Here is a 23,155-nt window from a genome sequence, read left to right as displayed (position 1 = left end):
GGTTCAGCTTGGACATCAGGAAGAATTTCTTTAGTGAAAAGGTTGTTAAACATTGGAATGAATTCCCCATGGAGGTGTTGGAATCATCATCATCTCTGGAAGTGTCAAAAAAACAATTGGACTCAGTATTTAGCGTCATGATTATTTGGCAAAGTGGTTCCCCATGGAGGTGTTGGAATCATCATCTCTGGAAGTGTCAAAAAAAAAATTGGACTCAGTATTTAGTGTCATGATTATTTGGCAAAGTGGCTATCAGTGAAGGATTGGACATGATGATCTCAAAAATCTTTTCCAACCTAATTGATTCCGTAATTCTGTGAAAACAGGAGTAACATTTCTTTGAAAGAAAGAGAAAAGGCATTAGCAGGTGTCAAGGCTGGCCAGGAGGAAAAGCTGCAGACGAGAAGACAATCAAGAAGTTTTGAAGAAGAAAGAATCAGATGTTTTGATAGAGACGATGAGAAGAAAGAACAGAATTGATCTAAGGACAGAAGAAATGTGAATTACATACAAAACACATCTATTAGCCCTCTCCTCTCTTAGTGACAACCTGGAGCGTTAACCATTTTTGTTGAAGATGCAGTCTGGAAGAAACCCTAAGAGAACTGTCCTTTTAAGAACTTCAAATATTCACAAATAGTAAGGATAGCAACAATTTTCACATGTTAAACTGCACTGGAGTTTTCTGAGGTAATTTTCTTCACAGTGGCTTGTATGTTTTGGATTTGTGCTGAACACACTGTTGACAATATAGGGTTGTTTTCTTCTGGCTGAGCAGTACTTACACAGAGCAAAAGCCTTTCCTATTTTTCTCACTGCCACAGTGATGAGAGGCTGGGGTGGAATTGGCAGGAGACATAGTCAGGACAGCTGACCCCAAGTGACCAGGGGATATTCCATACCATATGGCATCATGCTCTGTATATAAAGCAGGGGGAGTTGGATGTGGTGGCATTTCTTACCTCAGGTAACTGTCATGTGTGATGGGGCCCTGCTCTCCTGGAGATGGCTGAACAGCAGCCTGCCCAGGGGAAGCAGTGAACTAATTACTTGTTTTGCTTTGCTTGCACGTGGGGCTTATGCTTTCCCTGTTAAATTGTCTGCATCTGAACCCATGAGTTTTCTAGCTTTTCCCCCTCTAATTCTTTCTAGGACCCCTCTGGTGTGGGAGTGAGTGAGCAGCTGCCTGTGGCTTGATTGCCATCTTGGTTTAAATCATAAAAAGAACTTTTATCTAAATTTACTAATTTTTCAGCATCTCTTGTTAGAACCACCTAAAGCAACCAAATATCCAATGCACAATACTGGACCGCAAAAAACCTGCATGAAGTATTTTATTGAGACTTTTAAAAACTGCTTCTTTGAGCAGCTGCATTATTACATAGGTGATAGAGTAGATTCTGATTAAAAACAGGCTTGTTATACTCACCAAAGGAGATAGTATAGGCAAAAAGATTGTAATGGTAGCTGGATTGCTGGCTACTTCTGTTACTGAAGTGACAATAAGGCAGGATATCAGGATAATCAGCCACAAGGGTAATGATCCTAGAGGGGTCAATTTACTTGCTACCCACTCAGAAAGTTTTGAAACCTGCATAAGGAACATGAGAGCATGATTATGTTTAGCAAGTCACTGAAAGGAAAAATTTTAAAATGGTATATAAACAGAACTTATCTGCTAATAGTGAAGTATTTGGGTAAAAGAGAAAAATCTGAAATATTTTCCATATTTCTACCACATGTTTTTAAGGCCATTTTTCTAATTCAATGGTGCCCTATAGAACCCCATTCAAACTGTATTCCATTTATTTATATTTGCATCTTTGAGATGGTTAGAGGAGTCTTAATCAGAAAATGGTAATACAACTATATTAGGCTTATATAGGACCGGAGTCTAGGTCCAAAGTTGCTTGGTTTACTGGAGTCGCCATCAGGCTCCACATGGGAATCATCTCATTGACATTAAGGCTTTGGACACAGTGTGTTGTCACAACCCCTGCCCCCATCAGATCTAAATTAAATAAGAAACAGTAGTCATCACTGTGCATGGTCTTGGAAGCCATAGGAAACTTCTTTTTCTCTAAATCTGCTTTTTGAACATCTTGAATATTCTTCACATTTATGCTGTTCAATATCACTATCACACAGAATAACTTGCTAAAACAAGAGAATAACTGTGAATTCACTGCATGTCTGAATTGCTTTTGATTGGGTCACGTTATTTGTTCAGTATCTTCTATAAATTGCATTACCTCGCAGCCGTCTGCCAGTGCAAACCCGCCACCAACAAGAATAGCTATTTCCCAGGGCATGCATGACTGAAATTCCTTCCAAGTAATCAGTGGAATGTAGCCAGAAACAGCTAGAGAAAAAAAAAATTATAAAAATATAGTCCCCCAACCAACATTTAAAAATATATTGACAAGCTCTTGAAGTAATCGCACTGAGGAAGTACGTGGGAAATATTCAAAGACAAAAACCTCATTATGTAACATGAACAAGGTCTCTGACAGAAACAACCTGCACTTCCTGGCACAGATCTTTAACTGGGGAAAACTGTCACAGCTTGGAGCTGTGATGGTTTCCACCAGTGGAGCACTGGACCCTTTCCCCTCCTTCCCTTTGTGGAAGACAGCAGTAGGATACCAATGAATTTTATATACTCAATAAAACTGCACTATTCAGGCAGATTGCTGAGCAAATGCTGTTTCACTTAGACTCATTGGTTCTGACCTTCCATTCTCTGTGAACCCCTAGATCCCATTGTTTTCAGCAGCACAACTGAATTCATAAAGAGGATAAGCCAGAGGTGTACTTTAAACAAAAAATCCATTTTGAAGAAGAAAAATTACATGATAATAAATTAATGAACAATTTTGGGTTTTATAGGGTACCCTAATCAAGCAGTAACATTTTCAAAACATAAGCCTAGCCCTGCTCCATGCAGGCCATTTCAAAGCCCATTGCAGTCACTGGGCAGGTTATTTCCAGTACTGTCTATGGGCTGCAGGCAGCAGCTTCCTGCACAGCTGCTCACATTGTATAATTGTTGTCACTGACTTCCAGGCCAGGGATGCTTTACACCCCAGTGCTTTATACCCTCTATTAAAACTTCAGCATTAGTATTTAACAACATCCCTCTAACCATTGCAATAAGTTACATTTAGAGTAGCATCTTAGGTACCTTATTGTAGTAAAATCGACATCAAAATATACTCAACTGTTTTCTCCATTCGATGTCCTAGGCAATGTTTTTGCTGGAATAATAAAGAACAGGAGGCCTATCACTAAGGCAGCTGTTGAATCCGTAATATAGCTTTTATATCTAAGGAGAAGTCAACAAGAAAAAAACATATAAATATATATAGTCAGGAGAAGGAGGGGAGGAGAGAGGAAGAGGACAGAGTAGCAGGAAAGTCCACAGTCTGCTGTGGATTGACCATAACTCTCTCTTCCTCATCCCTTGCACCATTAGGTGTGGTGAAAAGAGGTAGAAGAAGAAGGAATGGAGTCAGGTTGAGTCTGGAAAAAAGAGGATGAGGGGAAAGTGTGTTAGTTTTTATCTTTGTTTCTCACCATCCAACTCCATTTTTAAATTGCATTTACATTAATTTTTCCCATATCGAGTCTGCCTAAAATGGTAACTGATAAGCAATCAGTTATCTCTGTCTTTATCTTGACCCAAAAGCTTTTTTGACCTTATTTTCTCCCCTGTCCTGTTGAGGAGAGGCAGTGAAAAAGTGGCTGGGTGGGCGCCTGGCAGACAATCAAGGTCAGCTCCTCAGATCTGTAGAAATTTTTGGTACAGGCCCTATAAATTCATAAATAAACATCTCGAGTAAGCATGTGTTATTTTGCCACACAGAAATAAGGTAATGGGGGATATTCAGGAGTAGCTGATGCTTAAATAACTAGTTTTCACAGTTTAATGATAAATTTAATAATTTTAATATGCTCTGCAATAAAGTCAGTTTAAGAGGCCTTAAAGTGCACAATGCATGCCCACAAATGGCATTTTCTAGCTGAAGAAAGGCAGCAGAATCTCATTATCATCCTCCTATGGCTGTTATTAGGGTGACAGTCACAAGAGTTATGCTGTTTTGGTCATTTCCAGTACCTAAGAACTGTTTGCACTACTGCTTCTTAAGCTGCTTCAATATCCTTCTAACTTGTAAAGAGTAGCCCCAAGATCAGGCAAGGTACCAAGCTGAGCTATAAGGCCATTTTTAACACATCCAAGTCTGTTAATCAGAACTTGTAAAGAGCAGCCCCAAGATCAGGCAAGGTACCAAGCTGAGCTATAAGGCCATTTTAACACATCCAAGTCTGTTACTGAATGTTAGCTGATGACATATCCCAGTCTGTCTTATTTCAGTTAAGATGGTCATTAAAATGAAAAGAAATTTTACTGAAGAAAGCTAAGCAAACATTTTCTTAACCTTGTTTTTTTTTCTATTTTCTGCAAGTTCTTCTGTAAGATTTTCTGAACCAACACACCAATATATTTGTTCTCTCAGACCATATGCTTTCTAAATATTCAGCTACAGTAGGACCAATAATAACTTCCCATCAGATCTTCCCATAAGCTTACTCTTTTGTACTGAACCAGAGCTTTTCACTGAAAGCAAAAAACAATTTTCTCAGTTATATGCTGCAAATATCTAATCCTTTGCTTTGTTAGGTGAAATTCAAACAAAACCTTAATATGCATACCTGACTTACACCAAAACCAGCATAATTTTAGCTAACACTGTCACAAAATGAAGATGCCCTAGAAGTTGAAGTGATTCTGTAATATTTTCTGTCACCTGCTTCCTAGTCTCTGCCTGCATAGAAAATACATTTTGAAAAAAAAAAGTTACTATATTTTTCTGGTACCTTAAGGTAGGACATTCTGCCTGTATATCATCTTTAGTCTAGGACCAGATTCATCAGATCTAGAGATGCAAAATCTTCCTCTTTGTTCCTATTCTACATTCTTCTAAGGCTTGCTAGAAGTTTTGAAGGAAAATGAGATTTAGATACAGAAACAATGCATGCTGTCACTTTCCTCTAGGCAGCTTCATTTTCATATAATGCTTGAGTTTGAAAAGAGCCTCAGGAGGTTGCCTGGTCCAACCCCCTCTGCTCAGGCAGAGTCACTCAGAGCCAGCTGCCCAGGACTATGTTCAGGCAGTTTTTTAATATCTCCAAGGATGAAAAATCAAAAACCTTTCTGACTCACCAACACAAGTAAAAAACCATTTTTTGATATTCAGGAGGCAACCTGTAAGTTTAATTTTGTGCCTATTGTCTCTCATCCTGTCACTGAGCCCCACTAAGAAGAGATTGACTCTTTCCTCTTTGCTCCCTCCGATGTAGTTTTAAACATTGTCAAGGTGAACCTGCAGCCCCCTTCCTGCAGGGATTGTTCCTCCCCAGGTGCAGGACTTTGCACTTTAGTTGAACTAAAGGGAGTACAACTTTTCGGTCACAAATTTAGTATTCCTGATGCAAAACACCATTCTCAAAAAACCTGATTGGGACACACACAACATCCTACCACCAGTCAAACTATTATGAGGACACACATAAGATTACATTCCAAAGAGAAGTTTTTCAATCATTATCAAATTTTGAAATAAACATTTTTTAAAGCCTATTTATCCAAGTTACAATACGACTGCATATGCAACATCTACCTGCTTATAAGACTGCAAATCTGATTGTGCTATAAGGAAGCAGAAAACCTGTTGATTCAAGAGACCTCACAATGACTCCAACTGAGATCACTGTAGAGAACATGGCTGTGGACAAAAATACACAGTGGTCTTGTATTAGAAGTAAAGAAAGCAATAAATCATGAAAAAAAAATACAGTACATCCAGGAAACAATCTGTGTAAGGGTGAGGGAAGCCTACTTTGCCTACATCAGCTGTAATCAGCTGCAGCTCAGTGTTGAACTTTCTGTTTCTTCTGAGGCTTGTAAACCCAAAGGCCAAAGGCCAACCTGGAACTCCTCTAATTGAAGCTAATATCTGACAGCCTGGAATCAGACCAGGATATGGAAGGAAACTGCTGTAGCAGAAATGATGTGTGATCATGTGCTGTCAACAGATGGGGAGGAAACAGGCATTTTTACCCTGCACTGCTCTCTGTAGTGTTATACAATATTTATTAAAACATCCTGCTGTCTGCTCACAGAAGGAGGTAACAGGTGCAGGGCAGGACAGCAAAGGAAGGATTAGTCTTTAATAGATATAAGATTTTTTTCTTAAGAAAAATTAACTAGAGGTAATGAATTTTTGAAAGGCATCTGATAAAGCTGGAAATAATGGGCTCTACTCAATACGGCAGAAATGTGGATTAAAAACTTGCTGACAATACAAAAAGTAGCTCTTAAGAAGTATGAAGGTAGCATAAATAAGTAGTGGTATTTCTGCTGGGGTTTCAAAAAGATCCATGTTTGCATGTTAAGGGTGTGCTCAGTAATGTGACACTGCACACAAGGGTCTGAGAACATGAACGTGGGTGGTGACAGTGATGGAAAATTTTGCTTGAAACAAACATTTAAGCAATTAATTTACTTCTTCAAGCAAAGCTTCTAAGGTGATATAATCACAAGATACGTATACTTTTAAAGCACAGAAGAGCTTTTTAATCCAACAGAGAAAGACAAAAATAGATATCTGGAAGCATATTCTGACAGAAAGTAATATGTTAGTTTGTTTTTTTCAGTTTGACTACAGACATGACTATCAAGGAAATTAGCAAATTTCAGAATATGAGGAACCTGGGCTGTGCCACCCTAACATCAAGCCTGGTTTCTTTCTGGAAATTCAGTTTGTGATAAAGTAAATTCCTACTAGGTTTAACACACAGAACACTGACTCTTTTGATCTTCAGCATGCTAGAATAAAGGATCAGACAGCCCTTTCTGGTTTAAGGCCCTGAGGGTGGTGCAATTCCCATCTAATACCACACATTCACTATTCTCTGAGCAACATTGTGGCTTTTCATAAGGTAAAAGCTCTTTTCAGGTGGCAGAACTTCCCATAGGCTTTCTAAGACTGTGGGATAAAACCCTGTGGAAAGCAAGTGCTATCATATTTCTGAAAGGGTGGAGAATATTTCCTTATAGGTGTTTCCTGTACCACAAACTTAAAGAAGTTGTGCACATCCCTATCTCTGTACTTTGGTCCAAAATGCTGAGCAATTTTATATTCAGAGGCCTTAGGGAACAAGTGTGTAAGAGATGTAATCTGCAGTTCAGTGCACTGCTACAAGCCTCTTGGACATCACAGTGTCAGAAATACAGTTCCTAACATCTGAGGGGGTTTTGCCTCAGATTTTTTTGTTGCTGCTCTTGTTTGGCTTGGGTTTTATTTCTAAGAATATGCCTTGCTCACAGCTGTACCTGTGCTCACCCTATGCCCCACTCCTTTATTTTCCATGAGTTTTTGTTGCTCAGAAAGTATTAACCTAATTTACTGGTTTTATGCCTATTAATATAATTGATTGACAAATTAAATCTATCTAGAAATAATCAGGGTATGAATAGTAAGAAATGCTTAATTTCCTCTTAAAGTGTGTAAGAAAAGCTTTGTTTCTCTTCAGGTAACCTCCTCCAAATTACAACATAATTTAGCTAATGTGATATGATACATGCTTGCAGTTCCTTCCAAGGGCAACTTTAGAGGGCATCCACAAAGTAACATCTCTGTGCAGAACCTGTAACACTGCTCATTTTTCAGAAGATATTCTGTTTTTCTCTGCCAATGAACAAAATCATCCTCAGACAATGATAATCAGCTTCAAATAGGAATATTTAGCTCTCTGGAAGAAAATAAAAATTAATTTGAACCCTAAGTCCCATATTTGAAAGGTTTTTTTACAGTGCCTGTATTTCAGTTTAATATGTAGCCCTTTAAACAATGCTGGGTGAACACTGGGTGTTAATAGGAACAGGAAGAGAAGCCAACCCAGCCTGATTGCTTAGCTAGCTGATTGTTATTTAGGTCACCACTCCAAAACCCTTTCAAGAGTATAGTGTTTCATATGAGACAGTGATCATCAGCTCTGCTGTTGTTATAAGGGAAAAACAAGAGTCCTTTTTCAATTTTTTCCTGATGATTAAAAGTAAATAATTTTAAAAGAATCTTAGTTTTTAATACACTTTTTAATGGTATTTTTTATGCAAAATAATTTTGTGTTACGCTTTAAATCTTCGAAGTGCTACAATTATTCCTTGTGAAACTCCCTCCCAGACTTTCTGGAAGAGCACTGGGAAGGTGTGTAGGTGGTGGAAATATACTTAAAGAGAAAAGGCATGAGGTATGTGTGTTCATGTGTCATTTATCACAAACAGGAAAACAAAATGTAAAATTACCCTTCTAGTCTAGAACTGGCCTTTGGGATAGCCAGTAATAAATGTTCTACCCATAAGGACCTAAACAGCATTAAGTCCCATTTGTCCCAATCCTGCAACTACTTCCCAGCACTCCAGAGCAAGACTCAAAACTTTATCACAGAAAAACAGAACTGAAATTACAGTAATTGCAGCAAGAGAAAAGGAGACATCATGGTAATATAAGTTCCTGTAAGACTGAATGATTACTTAGGGAAAGAAATCCAGCTAATCCTGGAAAAGTTGCAGCAGAAGGCAAAAAAACCCTACAATAGTTCTTGACTTTTTGGTGTTCAGTTAAACTATGACTCTAAGGGAGTTATGTATGAATGGACAGTGATTTATATCATTAATTTCAGCTGTCATAGCAGGGGATGCTGATTTGTATGCTATAAGTGTGCTGCCTCTAAGGGCAGCAGATCAAAAAATCCTATCCAGATTTATTCTCTGAATTTCACACTTGATAAGGAAGTGGGGTACTTTGGCATCAATAGTTATGCATCTCCCTCACCATATTAAGCCAAAACTCTAGTAACAATCCCTCTTAGGTGGCACTTTACTTTATTCTATAACAGGTTTTACACATTTCAGCTATTGCTCAAAAATATATGTGAAGTTGCTGGAGTTTATCTTCTGTATCCACTACAAAGGTTTGCAACAAGTTTGGTCTGGCATATTTCTGAAACATTGAAAGTATTTTAATTTTTGAAAATTGGTAAGAAAAGAAGGTATGTAGTTAAGGCACAGAACAATTCTTTTTGGTTTATCAAAAGAGATCACTTACTTTGGGAAAAGTGAAGACCATCCTGGGATGAAGCCAGGATCTCTGGTGAACCACAGGAGGGTCATTAGAATGAACAGGACAAGTGTAACAGTTTCTGGGTAGCTATAGCAGAAGTAGAACGAATTATAAATTTTTCTGAATGGACATTTAGATTTACTTGCTCTTGTTTGCAGATTTATAGTTTGAAATACCTAATTGGTCCAAGTTTCTTGTACTCCTCCTGAATCACCTGTGATGAGGCCTCTTCTCTAGCTGTTTTCTTCTTGCCACACTTGAACATGTTTTTTAAACTAGAACGTAAAGCAGCAATATTGAATGATGAGATACTAGTGTACACAGAAAAAAGTGTCCAGCCTTTCCAGGTACCAATAGCACTTGACAAATGTAAATTTGTCACTTTACAATGCAGTATCTCCCATTTAGTTATCACACACCAAACTGAGCATCTTGGAATTAATTGACAATGCCTAGTGGGAAACTGACAGAGGCAGCAACAAAATGTGTCCTGTTATTGACCAGCTCATTTGGCCAGGAAGAATGAAACTTTAACCATGTGAACTAATTGAAAGAATCAAATATATAACTCTCTTTAATGAGAGTATCTTTAAATCTATGGTTTTGCTTTACTTTGTTTTTGAATGAAAAAAGTTTTTCTCACACAAGTAGTTTACGTATTCATCAGCAGGATATTTGCTACAAGCCAGGCTTTCATTCTTGGATAAGTCTCTTATATGATGTTAAAAAGAACACCAAAACAATCAAGAAAAATGAAACTATAAATGTTCATATATAGAGGGGTAAGCATGGGATGATTCTGTCTGCTCAAAACTAGTCTCACTTTTCATGTCTTGCACCACAAGTAGCCATGTAATTTTGGAAGATTGGTGTCCCGCCTAGCTCTCCAGATGTTAGTGAACTCATGGAGAAAAAGGCTTTGAAGAATCACCCCAACAGACATATTGTTCTCTCCAAAACCATAAAAGACCAAGCTGTGTGGAGACACAGAAACCCTACCACTCCACCACATACAAATTTAGGAAAACCAGAAGTTTCTTACCTCACATTTACAAATTCATCCAGTTTATAATAGGCATTGTTCAAATATTCAAACCAATGCCTCACTCCAATAAAGGATGTATTCCTATGACTCTTCCAGTGAAAAAAAAAAGTATATTATTTCAGTATTCTTTTGTCTTGCACACATGCACTGATTAATGATGATGTATGTATATTGTAAAGGAGTGAGCACACCCATTTGTGGTATGGACTTTTCACACTGGGCTGAATAGTCCAGGATTCTTATTTTAGAAAATTCTTGTCCATCCAGACGCTGAGCCATACTAATCAAGGTCACAAAATCACTGTTGCTGCATTTTCTTCCTATTGAGCCTATTAAACTATGATGCAATATTTATTTTATATTAATAACCTTCAGTTTTATTGATTATACCATTCACTTACTCAAACCCAAGGAAAAGCCACTGGAGCCAGACCCAGGAGAGCAGCAGAATTACAAGTGCAATGGGGAAGGAAAGGACAAACCAGGATCCAAAATTGATGCACTGACAGTTTGGATAGCGTCTGGATGAAAGCAAAAATAAAAGTTTAGTTCACCTTTGCAAAGGAATGAAGACTTGTGAGAATTACCACAAAGAGCTTCTGAGGGAGAACATTTCTGGCTGGCAGCAGGCTTCAGCATGAGGTGGCCTGTGGTATCCTCTTGCCTCACCCTCCCATCCTCTTCCTGGTCATCATGAGCACTACAGGAACCAGCAGTGCCAGTTATTTGAGCAATGGATCAGCAACAGGTCTGGGGATCTGACACTGACTGATATGTGTCTAAAGTGAGTTCAGTAGGGAAGGGAGGGCCATGCTTAGCCTAAGTTCTTTTAGGACTATAAAGAAACAGAACTTGAAAGAAAGAAATTTTTTGAGATGAGAATTTAGCACAAGAAAATATACTCAAATGGAAAAGCTTCAATGAATGTAGAAAACAACAGTGGAAGCTACACTGAAACTTCTATTATTTAGTTTTGTACTTGTACTGTTTAAGTTTGTACAGGGATGGATATTTGTGTAAGTATTTCTAGTAATCTGAATATTGAAGTTAGGTATTCTTCATCCCCAGAGCAAATATTCCTCAAGTAGAATGGATGATCAGTTAAATGTTTGGTTTGTTTTTTTTTAAATAATCTTTTACTTAGCTCTGGTTGGATTATCTGTTATAGTTGGATTATCGACTAGAGGTCTTGCCTGAAGCGAGGATGGACAGGACACACTGATTTATTTTCTAGACCTATTTCCTCTGGAAAACATACAAGTGTGAGTGATTTTAACAATCCTCTTCCTACAGTGATTTAGTGTCAATAACAGTAAACTCTTCACAGACAAACTCTACAAATGCTACCCATAACTGGTCTTCAACAATTTTGTCATGTGCAATATAAAGCAGTGGATGGAGGGCAAAAAAATTATTTTTCTTTGTTTTTTTGTTTCAGAATTCGAGTAGGACTATTACTGACAATGGTAGTTTGCAGAAGAAAAAAAAAAGATCAGCAATAACTATTGGATTTCAAGGGGTTTGGACTGAAATTTGCCTATTTTCTTTTCAAAGCAGTTCTACTTAAGAAAGAAAATTAATATTAGAAAATGCTTTGGAAAACTTAAAACGTTGTTCCATTGAATGCAAAGTTTCAGACTGCCTTGAAATTATTTGCTTTTTTGTTGATTAATGGACGTACATTTCTCATTTCAACAGTGCTTAGCCTCTTGAAAGTCTCCTGATGCTCTTTGCTAAGCAGATTGAACTTATTTCCTGCTGTATTTAGAAATTAATAACAGATCTTTAGATAGTGCTTGTTCTATTCATGCCAAGTATTGCTTTCCTTCTAAGAAAAATCTATCTTTTTCCATGCAGCTACTGAAATACTAAAGTACTACTTAACAAACAATGGTCATCTTGTCGCATGTGTTGGCAGACCACTTACAGACTTTCCCTGTGTAAGGTAAATACAAACAGGCAATTTCATTTTATCTCAGTAAAAAAAGTTAAGAAAAGCAATAGAATCAAATAATATCAAATCAAAGGTCAAGATTTCTAATGTGTTTTAGGGGAGCCATGTGAGAACTCAAGAAAGAATGCTAAACTTCTGGACTAAGAAGAATACCAATAATATAATATAGTTTCTTACGAATTGAACTGCTCAGCAAAAATCAGATTAGTTGATGTTCCTGTGATTGTGGTCAGTCCTCCAATGGTGGCAGAATAAGCCACACACAAAGACATCACTTTGAAAATCCCACTGTATTTGTCATTTCTGCTTTTTCTCTCTGCTTCAGCAGGTGGTAGGTTCTGCTTAGAAAATAGATACACTGATTAATGTATAAGAAGGGCTCATCATCAGGCACAAAAATAGAATTTGAGGATATCTCAGAAGAGCCAGACAATTTACAGGCAATATAGTTGTTTGCAGTGTGGCTTGGTTCACAGTCACACTGGTAATGCAATTATTCATGTGAAGGAAAAGGAGGCAGAGTCAAATCCTGAAGTCCCATTCCTGATCTGTCTTAGTCTTTACAGAACTGCCTCTGTATAGATTGATACATATACACACACCTGATATATAGAATTTGTACTCTGGTGAGGTTGTTTAACTTGTGTAAAATGGGAGGACAAAGCCAGTAATGAAGTAGCTATACATGCAAAGTTCATACATGTGTCTGACTACAAGTATATTTCTTATTCGCATGTAACCAGCTTCATTACAACCTGTGCCACTTTAGGTGTGGCATAGAAGTGCAATTTAGGTTAAAACTAAGTTTCACTGCATAATAAAAAGACACTTTTAGTACCTGTTCATTTCCTTTTCCATTTTCTTTTTCAACTGTGCATATAGTACTATCCACATTGTTGTTATATCTAGAAAAACAAAGACAGGTATTGTAGCAAACAGATATTGTATTTAGGTTAATTCTTAGAAGAGAATTTACTGAATTGATAACAATTACCCATTAACTGGTTTTTCTTTCTCTTTCCAGTCTGGGTTTTCATATTCTCCTATATTTTCTGTAAGACAGTGATACAAAGACAGAAAAGCATTTGAGGGAGTAAAACTGGAAAGGCTCCATCAACGTCTCATCCCATGCACTTACTTCACATTATCCCATCAATACATTTGCAGGCACCAATCTCAGAAACAATCAATTTGTGCCCTACTCATTCATGACTCCTGTTCCTCAGAAACTGAATCTTCTCATGAGGAGAAATGTTCCTAATTTACAATCCAGCTGTGTAGGTAATCAGTTTAGATTCAGTTGTTCTTCCAGCATTATCTCATAGCTTAAAGAGCTCTTTTCCTGTGCTAACATTTCATCCTTAGCTTAGTATCTATAGCCTGGAGTCATATTTCCTTCCAGCCATCTTAGGAGGCTGATAAGCCAGCCCCTTCCCCTCTCCCATCCTCTCATCCAGCTGCCACCTCTTGCACCCGTTCAGTTTTAGTTAATCTTTGTGGTCATGAGAGAGCTCGCACACAGTAATCCAAGAGAAGTCCCACAGGGAAGCACGAGATGATGCCAGCATTTAACTCTGGCATTTAACTGTACTTGCTGTGTTCCTCCTGCCCAGCGAGGGTGGCAAAGCCAGAACTGTGCCTACCGTGCAGCTCCAGGGCTGGGTTGATGGAGCCATTAGAGCAGGACATCTCCAGCTCATCAGCTTCTGCTTCAGCTCTGATGATCTGCTGAGCTACAGCTTCTACGATTGGCATCACCATGGCAGCAGCAGAGGTGTTGCTGAGCCACATGGACAAGAAAGCACAGCTAACCATGAAACCCAGCATAAGCCTGGAACAGGAGCGAAGAGTCTGTGACTGCTACAGTAACACCTCCTATCATCAGTCTATTTAATATAAATGAGAACTTTGTCAACAGAAAAGTTGAAACACTGAAAATTTTAAGCTTGAGAACATTTTTGAATTGTAATTGTCTTGATCTAAAAGACACTGAAGTTATCATATTTTAGGGGTTGAAATATGTTTTAAAGTGAAGAAGAAGCAATAATATTTATTTACAGAATTATACTGTATTTGAACCATCTTTGAAGAAAGAGCACCATGCATGTAAGAAATTCAAATGACAGTTAAAATGGCGATGCTGCTGATGCTATTAATCTCATATTGTACAGTCTAGGTCAAAACCCTGGAGTTATCACTTAGACAGTTAAGTTCTATACTTATACCAGTTCAGTTGTTATAGGAAGAAATATTAAAAATTCAGAAAGAGGTACAAAACTTAGTTCTTATTCAGAGCACCAAGACAAGTATAGGCATTATTTGGGCTTCAATAAATGTCATCTTTGATATTAAATGAGAAAGGGAAGGTCATTACAACTCCTTAATCTGCACTTGGCTCAACTTTTTGTCAGTTTACTACAAATAGTAATGCAATACACTGAATTGCATCAACAACTGAAAAATCAAATATTCCATGTCATATCTGGTGAAGTTGGATTGTAAATTTAGAATACAGGTCACAATGTTGTTTTTAATGCATTTCTTGGAGTTGTAAATGTGAACAGTCCTCTTAAATCCCTGTTCCAAGGTGCTGTCACTGACATTAAACACCTGCCATACATCATCACAGCAAGAGAACTTAGTGGAGGGATGGTGGTGTTGCACCTTTCCATCAGAAGACTTCTGTGCAATTTGTAAAGTTCTTTGCATATCCTTGATCAGAAGCTTCACAAAAAAGTCAATTTTACTTAGTACACGAAGCCATATAGATATTATATAAAAATCATGTAAACATTACTTGATGATGTAAAAATACCATCAAAATGTCTCTTATAGCCTTTTATTTAAATGTCAACAACATTTCAAACTGGATTTTATCTCAGTAGGGGAACCTTGTCTTTCCTTGTGCACTTTTGACTGCAATGATGAAATGATCTGTAGACCAGCAAGTCACAGACCTGATTCAACACAAATTGTCATCAGTAGTATAAAACCCATTAATTTAGGCTGTTTTGAATTAGGTCTGCAGACAGAAGTTGAGGAGGAATTGTTTCTTATACAGAAAATACGGGTCAGAATAAGCACACTGAATATGAATTTTCACACTGCAGGAAAATGCCACTTTAGTAGAACTTGCAAGAGGATTTAAAAATAAAAGCAAATTAAGACATTCACTAATGTATTCCAAAATGATTCATCATAAATTTCCAGCTTTACATGGATTGATGGTCAGGTATAATGGATGGTCAGGTGACCATTTGGTACAATGTGGTAGGCTTTACCGAGGGACACTAAAAATTATTGCAAAATAATAAAATATATCCTATTCTGTTCAGCCCCAGTTTTTCTGCATTATTTTCTCTGTGGCAATTGTTATGAAATATTATGCACGAAATCTTGGATAATTATTTCATTATATCCAGCTACAAAGTCACTCTTTGCTTTGTAGTGCAAAAAAAATCAGTATTTTATTACCCTTACAGGTTGTATAGACATATTCACCTTTCTCTGCTAGTCTGCAGACTTTACTGCATAGCTCAAATGATAGAAAGGCTTTACAGGATCACAGAAAAACCTGGGCTGTGAAATCTGGGCTCTGAGCTTATGATCATCAAGTCCAACCATAGACATAACACTGCCAAGTCCACCACTGAACTGTGTTCTGAAGTGCCACATCTAGACATCTTCAAATACCTCCAGGGATGATGACTCAATCACTTCCCTTGGCATCCAGTTCCAACACCTTACCAACCACTCACTGAAGAAATTTTTCCTATTATCCAATCTAATCCTCCTCTGGCCCAACTTGAAGCTATTTCCTCTTGTCCTTTCACTTTTCATCTGGCAGAAGAGGCTGACCTTCCCTTGGCTACAGCCTCTTTTCAAGGGAGTTGTAGACAGTGATAAGGTCTCCTCTGAGAAGCTTTTTCTCCAGACTAAACAATCCCAGCTCCCTCAGCTGCTCCTCATAACACTCATGCTTCAGACCCTTCACTGTTGTTCTCTGGACTTGCACCAGCACCTGAATGTCTTTCTTGTAGTGAAGGGCCCAGAACTGAATGCAGGATTTGAGCTACAGCCTCGCTGGTGTTGAGTGCTGGGGGACCATCCGTGTCCTGGTCCTGCTGGCCACATACACATCAGTATCTCCAGAAGAATATATAATGGAAACTCCAGAGTCTCTTGCTATTTTTCCTTCACTGCTGCACCCTTTATGACCTGCAATGCAGAGGTCTCATGCAGTGATATCTCTGCCTTGGGCTGCCTGAGGCTGCAGTGTGCACAGGCTGCCCGGGCTCTGCTGTGAGCAGCTGAGGAGGGTGCAGAGAGCAGCACCGTGCCTGCTGTGGGCACAGCTAGTGAGCAGCAGATGCTGAGGGGTGGGTAGACCACAGATCTACCTTCACAGATCATCTCATCCTTCACAGATCATTTCATCGTAATCTTATCATCCCTTTGTCATGATCAGAAAATGTGATAGATATGTAGGATGCTTCCTCAGGGTTACAGCTCTGGAGTTGCTCTGGGTATCCTCACATCCTGGCTTCAGGTTTGACTGTTCAGAGCAAGTTCCCCAGCAATGTTCAGCTTAGCACAGCACACCATCCTCTTGTGTTCTCCCTTTCAATATTTCAGCTAAAAGATGAGAATTTAGGAGTGCTCAAAAGAGAAGTCGAAATAACTAAACCTGCATAGCACAAGAATACAGCTTAAGATGCCAGGAGGCAGTAGAACAAGAATATAAGGAGAATTCTTTCCAAACAGAAAGCTACCAGCTATCAAAAGAGGTAGAACTCATCAAAATACATGTGATATTTAAAATTGGATCAGTCAAATTACTGATGAATAGAAATAATCCAACATTCTTATGAAGTGCCATTATTTAAATCTCTTAAGGGGCATCTTATTTTTTAGGCCTGGGGTTTCTGGTTTTCTGACCAGTTTCTTCCTTTCTGCTTCCTGGCAAGGTGTCATGAGCATGATGTATTCTGAGAGGCTAAACTTGCTCTGTAGATCTTATAAGCAGCCTTACTTGAATGCTGGCAGATGCCTCTGTCAGCCTAAACCCTTCCTGCAAGTTTATAAAGCAAGCAAAGCAAGAGTTTTCACTTTCAAAAATATATGTTGACAGTGAGTAAGCAGAGAGTGTGATTTCTTTTACCTTATCACCTCATCCAGCTGAGGAAGTGCCTGTCCCCACCACCTGCTTAGTTGTATGATGTTTTTCCCCCTCACTATGTACTTGAACTATTTTTGTGGTTTTGGGAATGTTCAGAATTTTGAAAACATTATTGAAATTAAAAAAAAATCAGCATGGAACAAATTTTATATTGTAGGCATTGGGTGGGAATGTTCCAATGACCATCAAGAACGGGGACCCCTATATTATTTACAATCTAATCCTACCTTTTGTTCAGAAGGATGCTTATTAGGAATAGAAACACTGCAGGGAACTTTCAATTAGGATTTCAGCAAAATATTAAAGAGTCACCTACATACCATTCATATAAATTAAAATATCTGCTTTGTTTGAGCAAGAAAGAAAGGCTGGATTTCTACTGTAGAAAAATGCAGTAGGCAATTATTTCTGGAATGCATAGCTTTCCACAAGTATTATTATCTTTCAAGGTACTATTTAGCACATACCATGCAGGGTTGACACCCACCAGCATCACCATTTTTAAAGCCACTCTTTTGTGAAGATTCCATTTTTCTATTGATGTTGCCAAACAAATTACTCCAATCAATAGCACATGAAAGTCTTTAAAATAAGCAGATGCTACCTGAAACAAAATAAAAAAAAATTTAAAAAAAAAAGAAAAAAGGAAAAGAAACCCATTTTTAAAAATTAAATAGTGAATTTCTTTTAGCCTTTGGTGATACCAATTTAATGAAAAAAATCAGTAAGATTATATTATGAAATAGAGACTCTTTTTTCTTAAAATTAGGTCATTGGAACTATTAAATACATTTAACCAAATGATTCAAGAAGAAATGCACTAAAATGCATCTAGTTAAAACAAAGTAAAAAATAAAGCTTTGGATAGAACAGCCCGAAATCGTCAGTCACATCCCACATACATACTAACTCAGCAATTAAATGTTATTTTCGTTACTTTTTTATCTATCCAACAGGTAAAATAACAACTTTAAGCATAGACTTAGATTATGATTAGCTGTGATTTCATCTCTTTGGCACAAAGGTGTATAGTCAGCAGTTTGCACATGGTGTCATTATTGTGACATTTTGCCTCTGTAATATTAAGGATATTTCATAACTACCTAGCATTTTCACATCAACTGGCATTTAAACACTGAGCCACTATCTAGAAAAAATTATTAAATAAATAATTTTAAAGAAGTGAACAAATCCTGAGGACAAAGCATGTAAGCAAGTCTTGAGGCAGAACTACTGTGATTGGCACTCAGCAAATCCATGCAATTGCCTGACAGATTTCAACATTATATGTTTCATTCTTTGGATTTTGATTCCTCATATGCATAGTATAAAACAGAGGAGAATAAAGATTACCTGCTTGGATCCCATTATACCAAACAGTGGGAACATAAAGGCAGGGAGCAAAGCTGAAACAGCCAGTGGCAAAGCTTCTGTGAGCCAAAAGATGGCAACTACAAACAACGTGTATGCACATTCTGCTTCCTAGGATAAAAAGGCACCAATAACAACATTAGTTGATCATCAAGGGGGAAAAAAATCACAGTTCAAAAAGTACAGCTCCATCAGTAGAGAGATTCCCAATGCCTGGTAAAAGTATGAGTCAAAGGACCTGAGTTTAGGGTAGTTATTGTGTGCTATTGACAATCCTGATGAGATATGAAACACAGTCAGTAAAATAGGTGTAGAGAATTTTTTTCTAAGAGATAGTAAAAATATTTCAATTCTATCACTCAGGAACAGTGGGAAAAAAGTCAGCTGCCTATTCTTCAAGGACAATTAATCATCTTCTAGGTCATTCTGGAGCATTCTCAGGCCATGAATTCCTATAAATCAAAAGCATTTTGCCTCTGTAAGCAAAGCTTTAAGACTCCAGGAATACTCGCAGTCAATAACTGGTCAAATGTTTTCTCTCCTGAAGTTTTGTCATCAGTAGCAATAAGGCAAGGATATGATCTAACAAAAAAGGTATCATGCAATACTGACAAGAAACATAGTTGTTTTTCAGGCTTGTAATTTTAGTGAGTGTCTTTTGCTTCAATTCCTTAAAAACAGGAGGGGTTTTTTTCCTTTTTTTATCTTTTTGGGGTTTTTTGTTGGTTTTTTTTTTTGTTTATTCCTTCCTCTCCTAGGAGAATAGTTTTCAATGCCATCTGTAAAATGCAGCCCCAGACAAATATAATGAGGTGAAGTAAACCTAGTTTCCTCCAAAGTATTAGAAATCTCTTTTGTGTAGTTTTTAATTTATATTTCTGTTTTTAAGAAAAATGGTTTGGAACCCTTAGTGCCCCTGGTTAGGGTATGAAAATACTCAACAGCAGCAGAGATGGCTGGTACTGGGAAAGGAGCAGACTAATGATGTAGCTCTTGGAACCTTTGTCTGGTAAACAACAATATTAAACCTAAGTCAGTCAGCTGTGGCTATCACTTATTTTGAGGAAGAAATTTTGTTATGTATGAAACAATTTGAAAATATCCATTCACCTAGCAAATGTTCATCTCACTTAAGTCCTACCACATTCAGAATTTCTTATGAGTTTCCTCTGAGAAAGGGAACTGAAACATTGGAACTGTGATGTGAGAGTGTGAGGCACATTGCTCTGTAACCACCATCTAACTGTGATGCAAAGACTTCTGAACCATATTTTTATGTATTTTTATACATAACACACACATGATGACATATCACAGAACTGCATTTCAGTCTGCTGGCATCAGAGCTGGACCAAATAGAGTCACTAATGACATTGTGAGGTAGCTGTTTCATCAGCTTGGAGTTGCTGCAAGAGTTAGTGAATACCAGAATATATTTCAAGTAAAATAAAAATATAGATTTTGCTATATTTAGGAACCAGAGGGAATTTATCAGATCACTGAATTCAGTAATTTCCTATCAGACAAAACAAAATGTGATGAACATAAAATCCTTTATTAAACAAAAAGTAATTGCAGCTCTTTTCCTGACAATTCATCTCTATTGTCAATCATACAGAGCTGTTTAAAGAGTCCAAAAAATAATAGTGATAACAATATTTTCAATGTAGTCCAGATGTCAGAAAACAGCTATGTGATTCTGAGCTTCATGCATCCAGTACAGAATTTTAAGTTGAAGCTCTCTTCTCCATATTTCTGTGAAAATGCACTGAGTTGACAGAAAAATAATCACAATGCAAATATCATTATTCATTCAAGGTCACTTTCAACTCAAACTATTTGTGAGTCTAAAAAGGTCTGGGAATCTCAATCTTTACACACAGATGCAAAATAATTATCTCTCCAAGCAGGTCACTTACTTTAGTTTTGATGATAAGAGGAAGTGGAAGTAAAAGCAGTGGGGTGAGGACAATGAGCAGGAACCTTCGGTAAACCAGGAGGTAGCTAAGAATCTTCATGGTTGATGGCTGTTAGATGAACTTTCCTGAAGAAACTGCCAAAAAACATGTCTGACTTTAAATAGCTGGCTCTGATTAATATTTTTCCAAGCTATCACCTTTAGCCATTGCTAAAGCAGGCCAGTAAAGCAAGTTAAAATTAAATCTGGGTCTTTACTGTTTTAACGACTTTATTAACAGTAGGTTGATAAGATAAGGGTCCGCCTTAAACGAAGGCTAGATGTCAGCCCTCTCAGGACTTTCTCTCCCTGCTCTTCCTCATAACAAGTTTATGTAATTACAACAGGTTCTAGACAGCAGAAAAATAAAACCTTCTCTTGCTCTCCCAGTCACTGCTGACTTCCTATGGAAGTCAAAACATAAAATATACATAAAATATATGTTCAAAACCATTTGGAGCATTTATGTGAAATCATAAGCAAGATAATTTTATTGACCAGAATTAAAAATTCTTTGTAATCTTCTCCATCTCTGGAGATATTCAAAACTTTATAGGATAAGATCCTGGACAACCTGACCTGAACTTTGTTCTGCTTTGAGTGAAAGGTTGGACTAGATGACTGGCAGAAATCCCTTCCAGCGTCAGCCTTTCTGTTGCTTTTATCTGTCTAGAATCTAAAGTATATGAGCAAAACAAGGCCTTTTTTTCTGTCTTGCCAGGCAGGGAACAGCTCGTTTTCTCTTTTCATGCAGAAAAGGGTAAGTTCTTTTTTATGTACATCCTATAAAGTCTTGAGGAAGTCTAAGAGTAGGAGAATTTTTGAGACAAAAGTCAAAAATAAAGAAATCCTTTTGCCTGAATTTCCCCCTTTTTCAATAAAAAGAACACATGGTACTGTCTTTGTAAAACAACAGAATAGCATCACATAAAGAACAGGAAACGATAGGAAAGAAGCTTGTACAATGTCTGTGGGTGAAGATTAAAAGGGGGAAGAGCATATTGTTTTGTGCTCAGAATCTTACATGAAGCAGAAAATCAGAAGAGGAGAAGATGAAGAGTTGAGCTGCCATCAGAACCATCCAAAGGACAGGTAAAAAAGGTAGTTTTTTGCTATCCATACAACCTTTTGATTATAAGAATCCCATGTGTCAAGGTGCAGGCAAAGCAAATGATCAGATTGCTGGTGTTGAGTACACACTTCTGGTTTCAGGAAGGTGGGACTTTGGCTATGGGAAAGCCATATCTCATATGTTACTGTCAGAAAGCAATTGACTGAAAACCCAGAGGTGGGAAATAAACTGGAGAAACGAAAATGAAATAACAGCCTTGCTACTGGGGAATTGGGGAAACAGCTTTGACACAATCTGGGGAGATAAGACTGAGACTTCATGGGAAGATGATGTAAGGGATTAAAGATATTCAAGTGAACTGGTGACTTTTGAAAGGGGCTGTTCTAAATATGTAAAGACAAACTTGCTTAAAGGATTCAGAGACAGAATTAGGAAATCTTCAAATATCCAAAAATCCAAAGAGAATTGCGTGAGACCTGGAAAAATCTGTGCTATAAATGAATAACAAGCATTTAGACTGATAAATTCTGAAGGATTGTGATATGAAATATATTTCAGCTGGAGAAGTTGCAGAAAAGTTCTATTAAAGTATCAGAACTAAAAGGAAATTACAGGAGAGTGATTTAGTAAACAAAAGGGAAGACAAACTGCAGACAGTGCTGGTGTATTCAACATTTTCTTTGCTTGAGTCTTTACAAAGGTAATTGGAAGTCAAATTAATTTTATTATGAAAAATGGAGCACACTATGGGGACAGTGATGGTAGGAGTAGTGACTATTTAGATTTAATATATGTATTCAAGCCAACAGTTCCAGAGGAAATTCACTCACAATTCATGGATGACAATTCATATAGTAATCTAAGAACTCTTCTAGAATATTTAAATATATTTTGTTATGCCAAATACTTGAAAAACCTGGAGTACTACAAATTTCTAGAAAACTGGTCAGACAGAAATGGAAATTAAATATGTCGCATGAACTCAATTTAGTTTTCTTTTTTCTTTGAGCAATTAACTTAGTGACCAAAGTTGTAAATTATATGCATTTTATTTTACTTCAATAAATGTTTTAGATAAACTAAGAGCAACTCAGAGGTAAGCATAGAAGAAATGCTATAGTGGAAATTATGCCTATGTGTATCAATTATTTTTAAAAATTTCTTCTTGAAGAGCAGTTGCATTGTTATACATTCATACTTTGAAGATATTTCAAATGGCATCCTTAAGAGGTCTATTCTGCTTAGTTTACTAGCTCATTGTTACTAACTATTTTTGTTAATGTTTTTGAATCATAAACTAGTAATCAGCAGGACAAAGATAAGACCTTCTAGTTCATACTAGACCATAAAATCTGCGTTTTCAGCATTCTTAGATAACCACTGCTATAGCAA

General features: G+C 37.3%; 1 protein-coding gene across 6 annotated transcripts in view; it reads right to left on the bottom strand.

The window, feature by feature from the left end:
- SLC13A1 (solute carrier family 13 member 1) overlaps positions 1-20,779 on the bottom strand; it is a 28,962-nt gene extending 8,183 nt beyond the window's left edge. For 5 of the 6 annotated variants that reach the window (XM_039726977.1, XM_039726974.1, XM_039726975.1 and 2 more), the window contains exons 1-13: positions 20,654-20,779; positions 18,717-18,845; positions 17,831-17,967; positions 13,828-14,015; positions 13,179-13,236; positions 13,023-13,089; positions 12,362-12,525; positions 10,632-10,751; positions 9,362-9,460; positions 9,171-9,272; positions 3,222-3,325; positions 2,253-2,362; positions 1,430-1,591 (exon numbers count right to left, since the gene is read on the bottom strand). In XM_039726977.1, coding sequence (XP_039582911.1) covers positions 1,430-1,591; positions 2,253-2,362; positions 3,222-3,325; positions 9,171-9,272; positions 9,362-9,460; positions 10,632-10,751; positions 12,362-12,525; positions 13,023-13,089; positions 13,179-13,236; positions 13,828-14,015; positions 17,831-17,967; positions 18,717-18,845; positions 20,654-20,752 — 1,539 coding nt within the window. In that variant the 5' untranslated portion in view covers positions 20,753-20,779. The remainder of the gene's footprint in view (positions 1-1,429; positions 1,592-2,252; positions 2,363-3,221; positions 3,326-9,170; positions 9,273-9,361; positions 9,461-10,631; positions 10,752-12,361; positions 12,526-13,022; positions 13,090-13,178; positions 13,237-13,827; positions 14,016-17,830; positions 17,968-18,716; positions 18,846-20,653) is intronic. The other variant, XM_039726979.1, reaches the window with a different exon arrangement.
- Between the last annotated feature and the right edge of the window lie 2,376 nt (positions 20,780-23,155).

Source organism: Passer montanus, unplaced genomic scaffold (assembly GCF_014805655.1).
Source record: "Passer montanus isolate IOZ18808 unplaced genomic scaffold, ASM1480565v1 scaffold6, whole genome shotgun sequence".
NCBI lineage: Eukaryota > Metazoa > Chordata > Aves > Passeriformes > Passeridae > Passer > Passer montanus.
The sequence above is the reverse complement of the archived record's forward strand: the minus strand, read 5'-3'. Positions and strand labels throughout refer to the sequence as shown.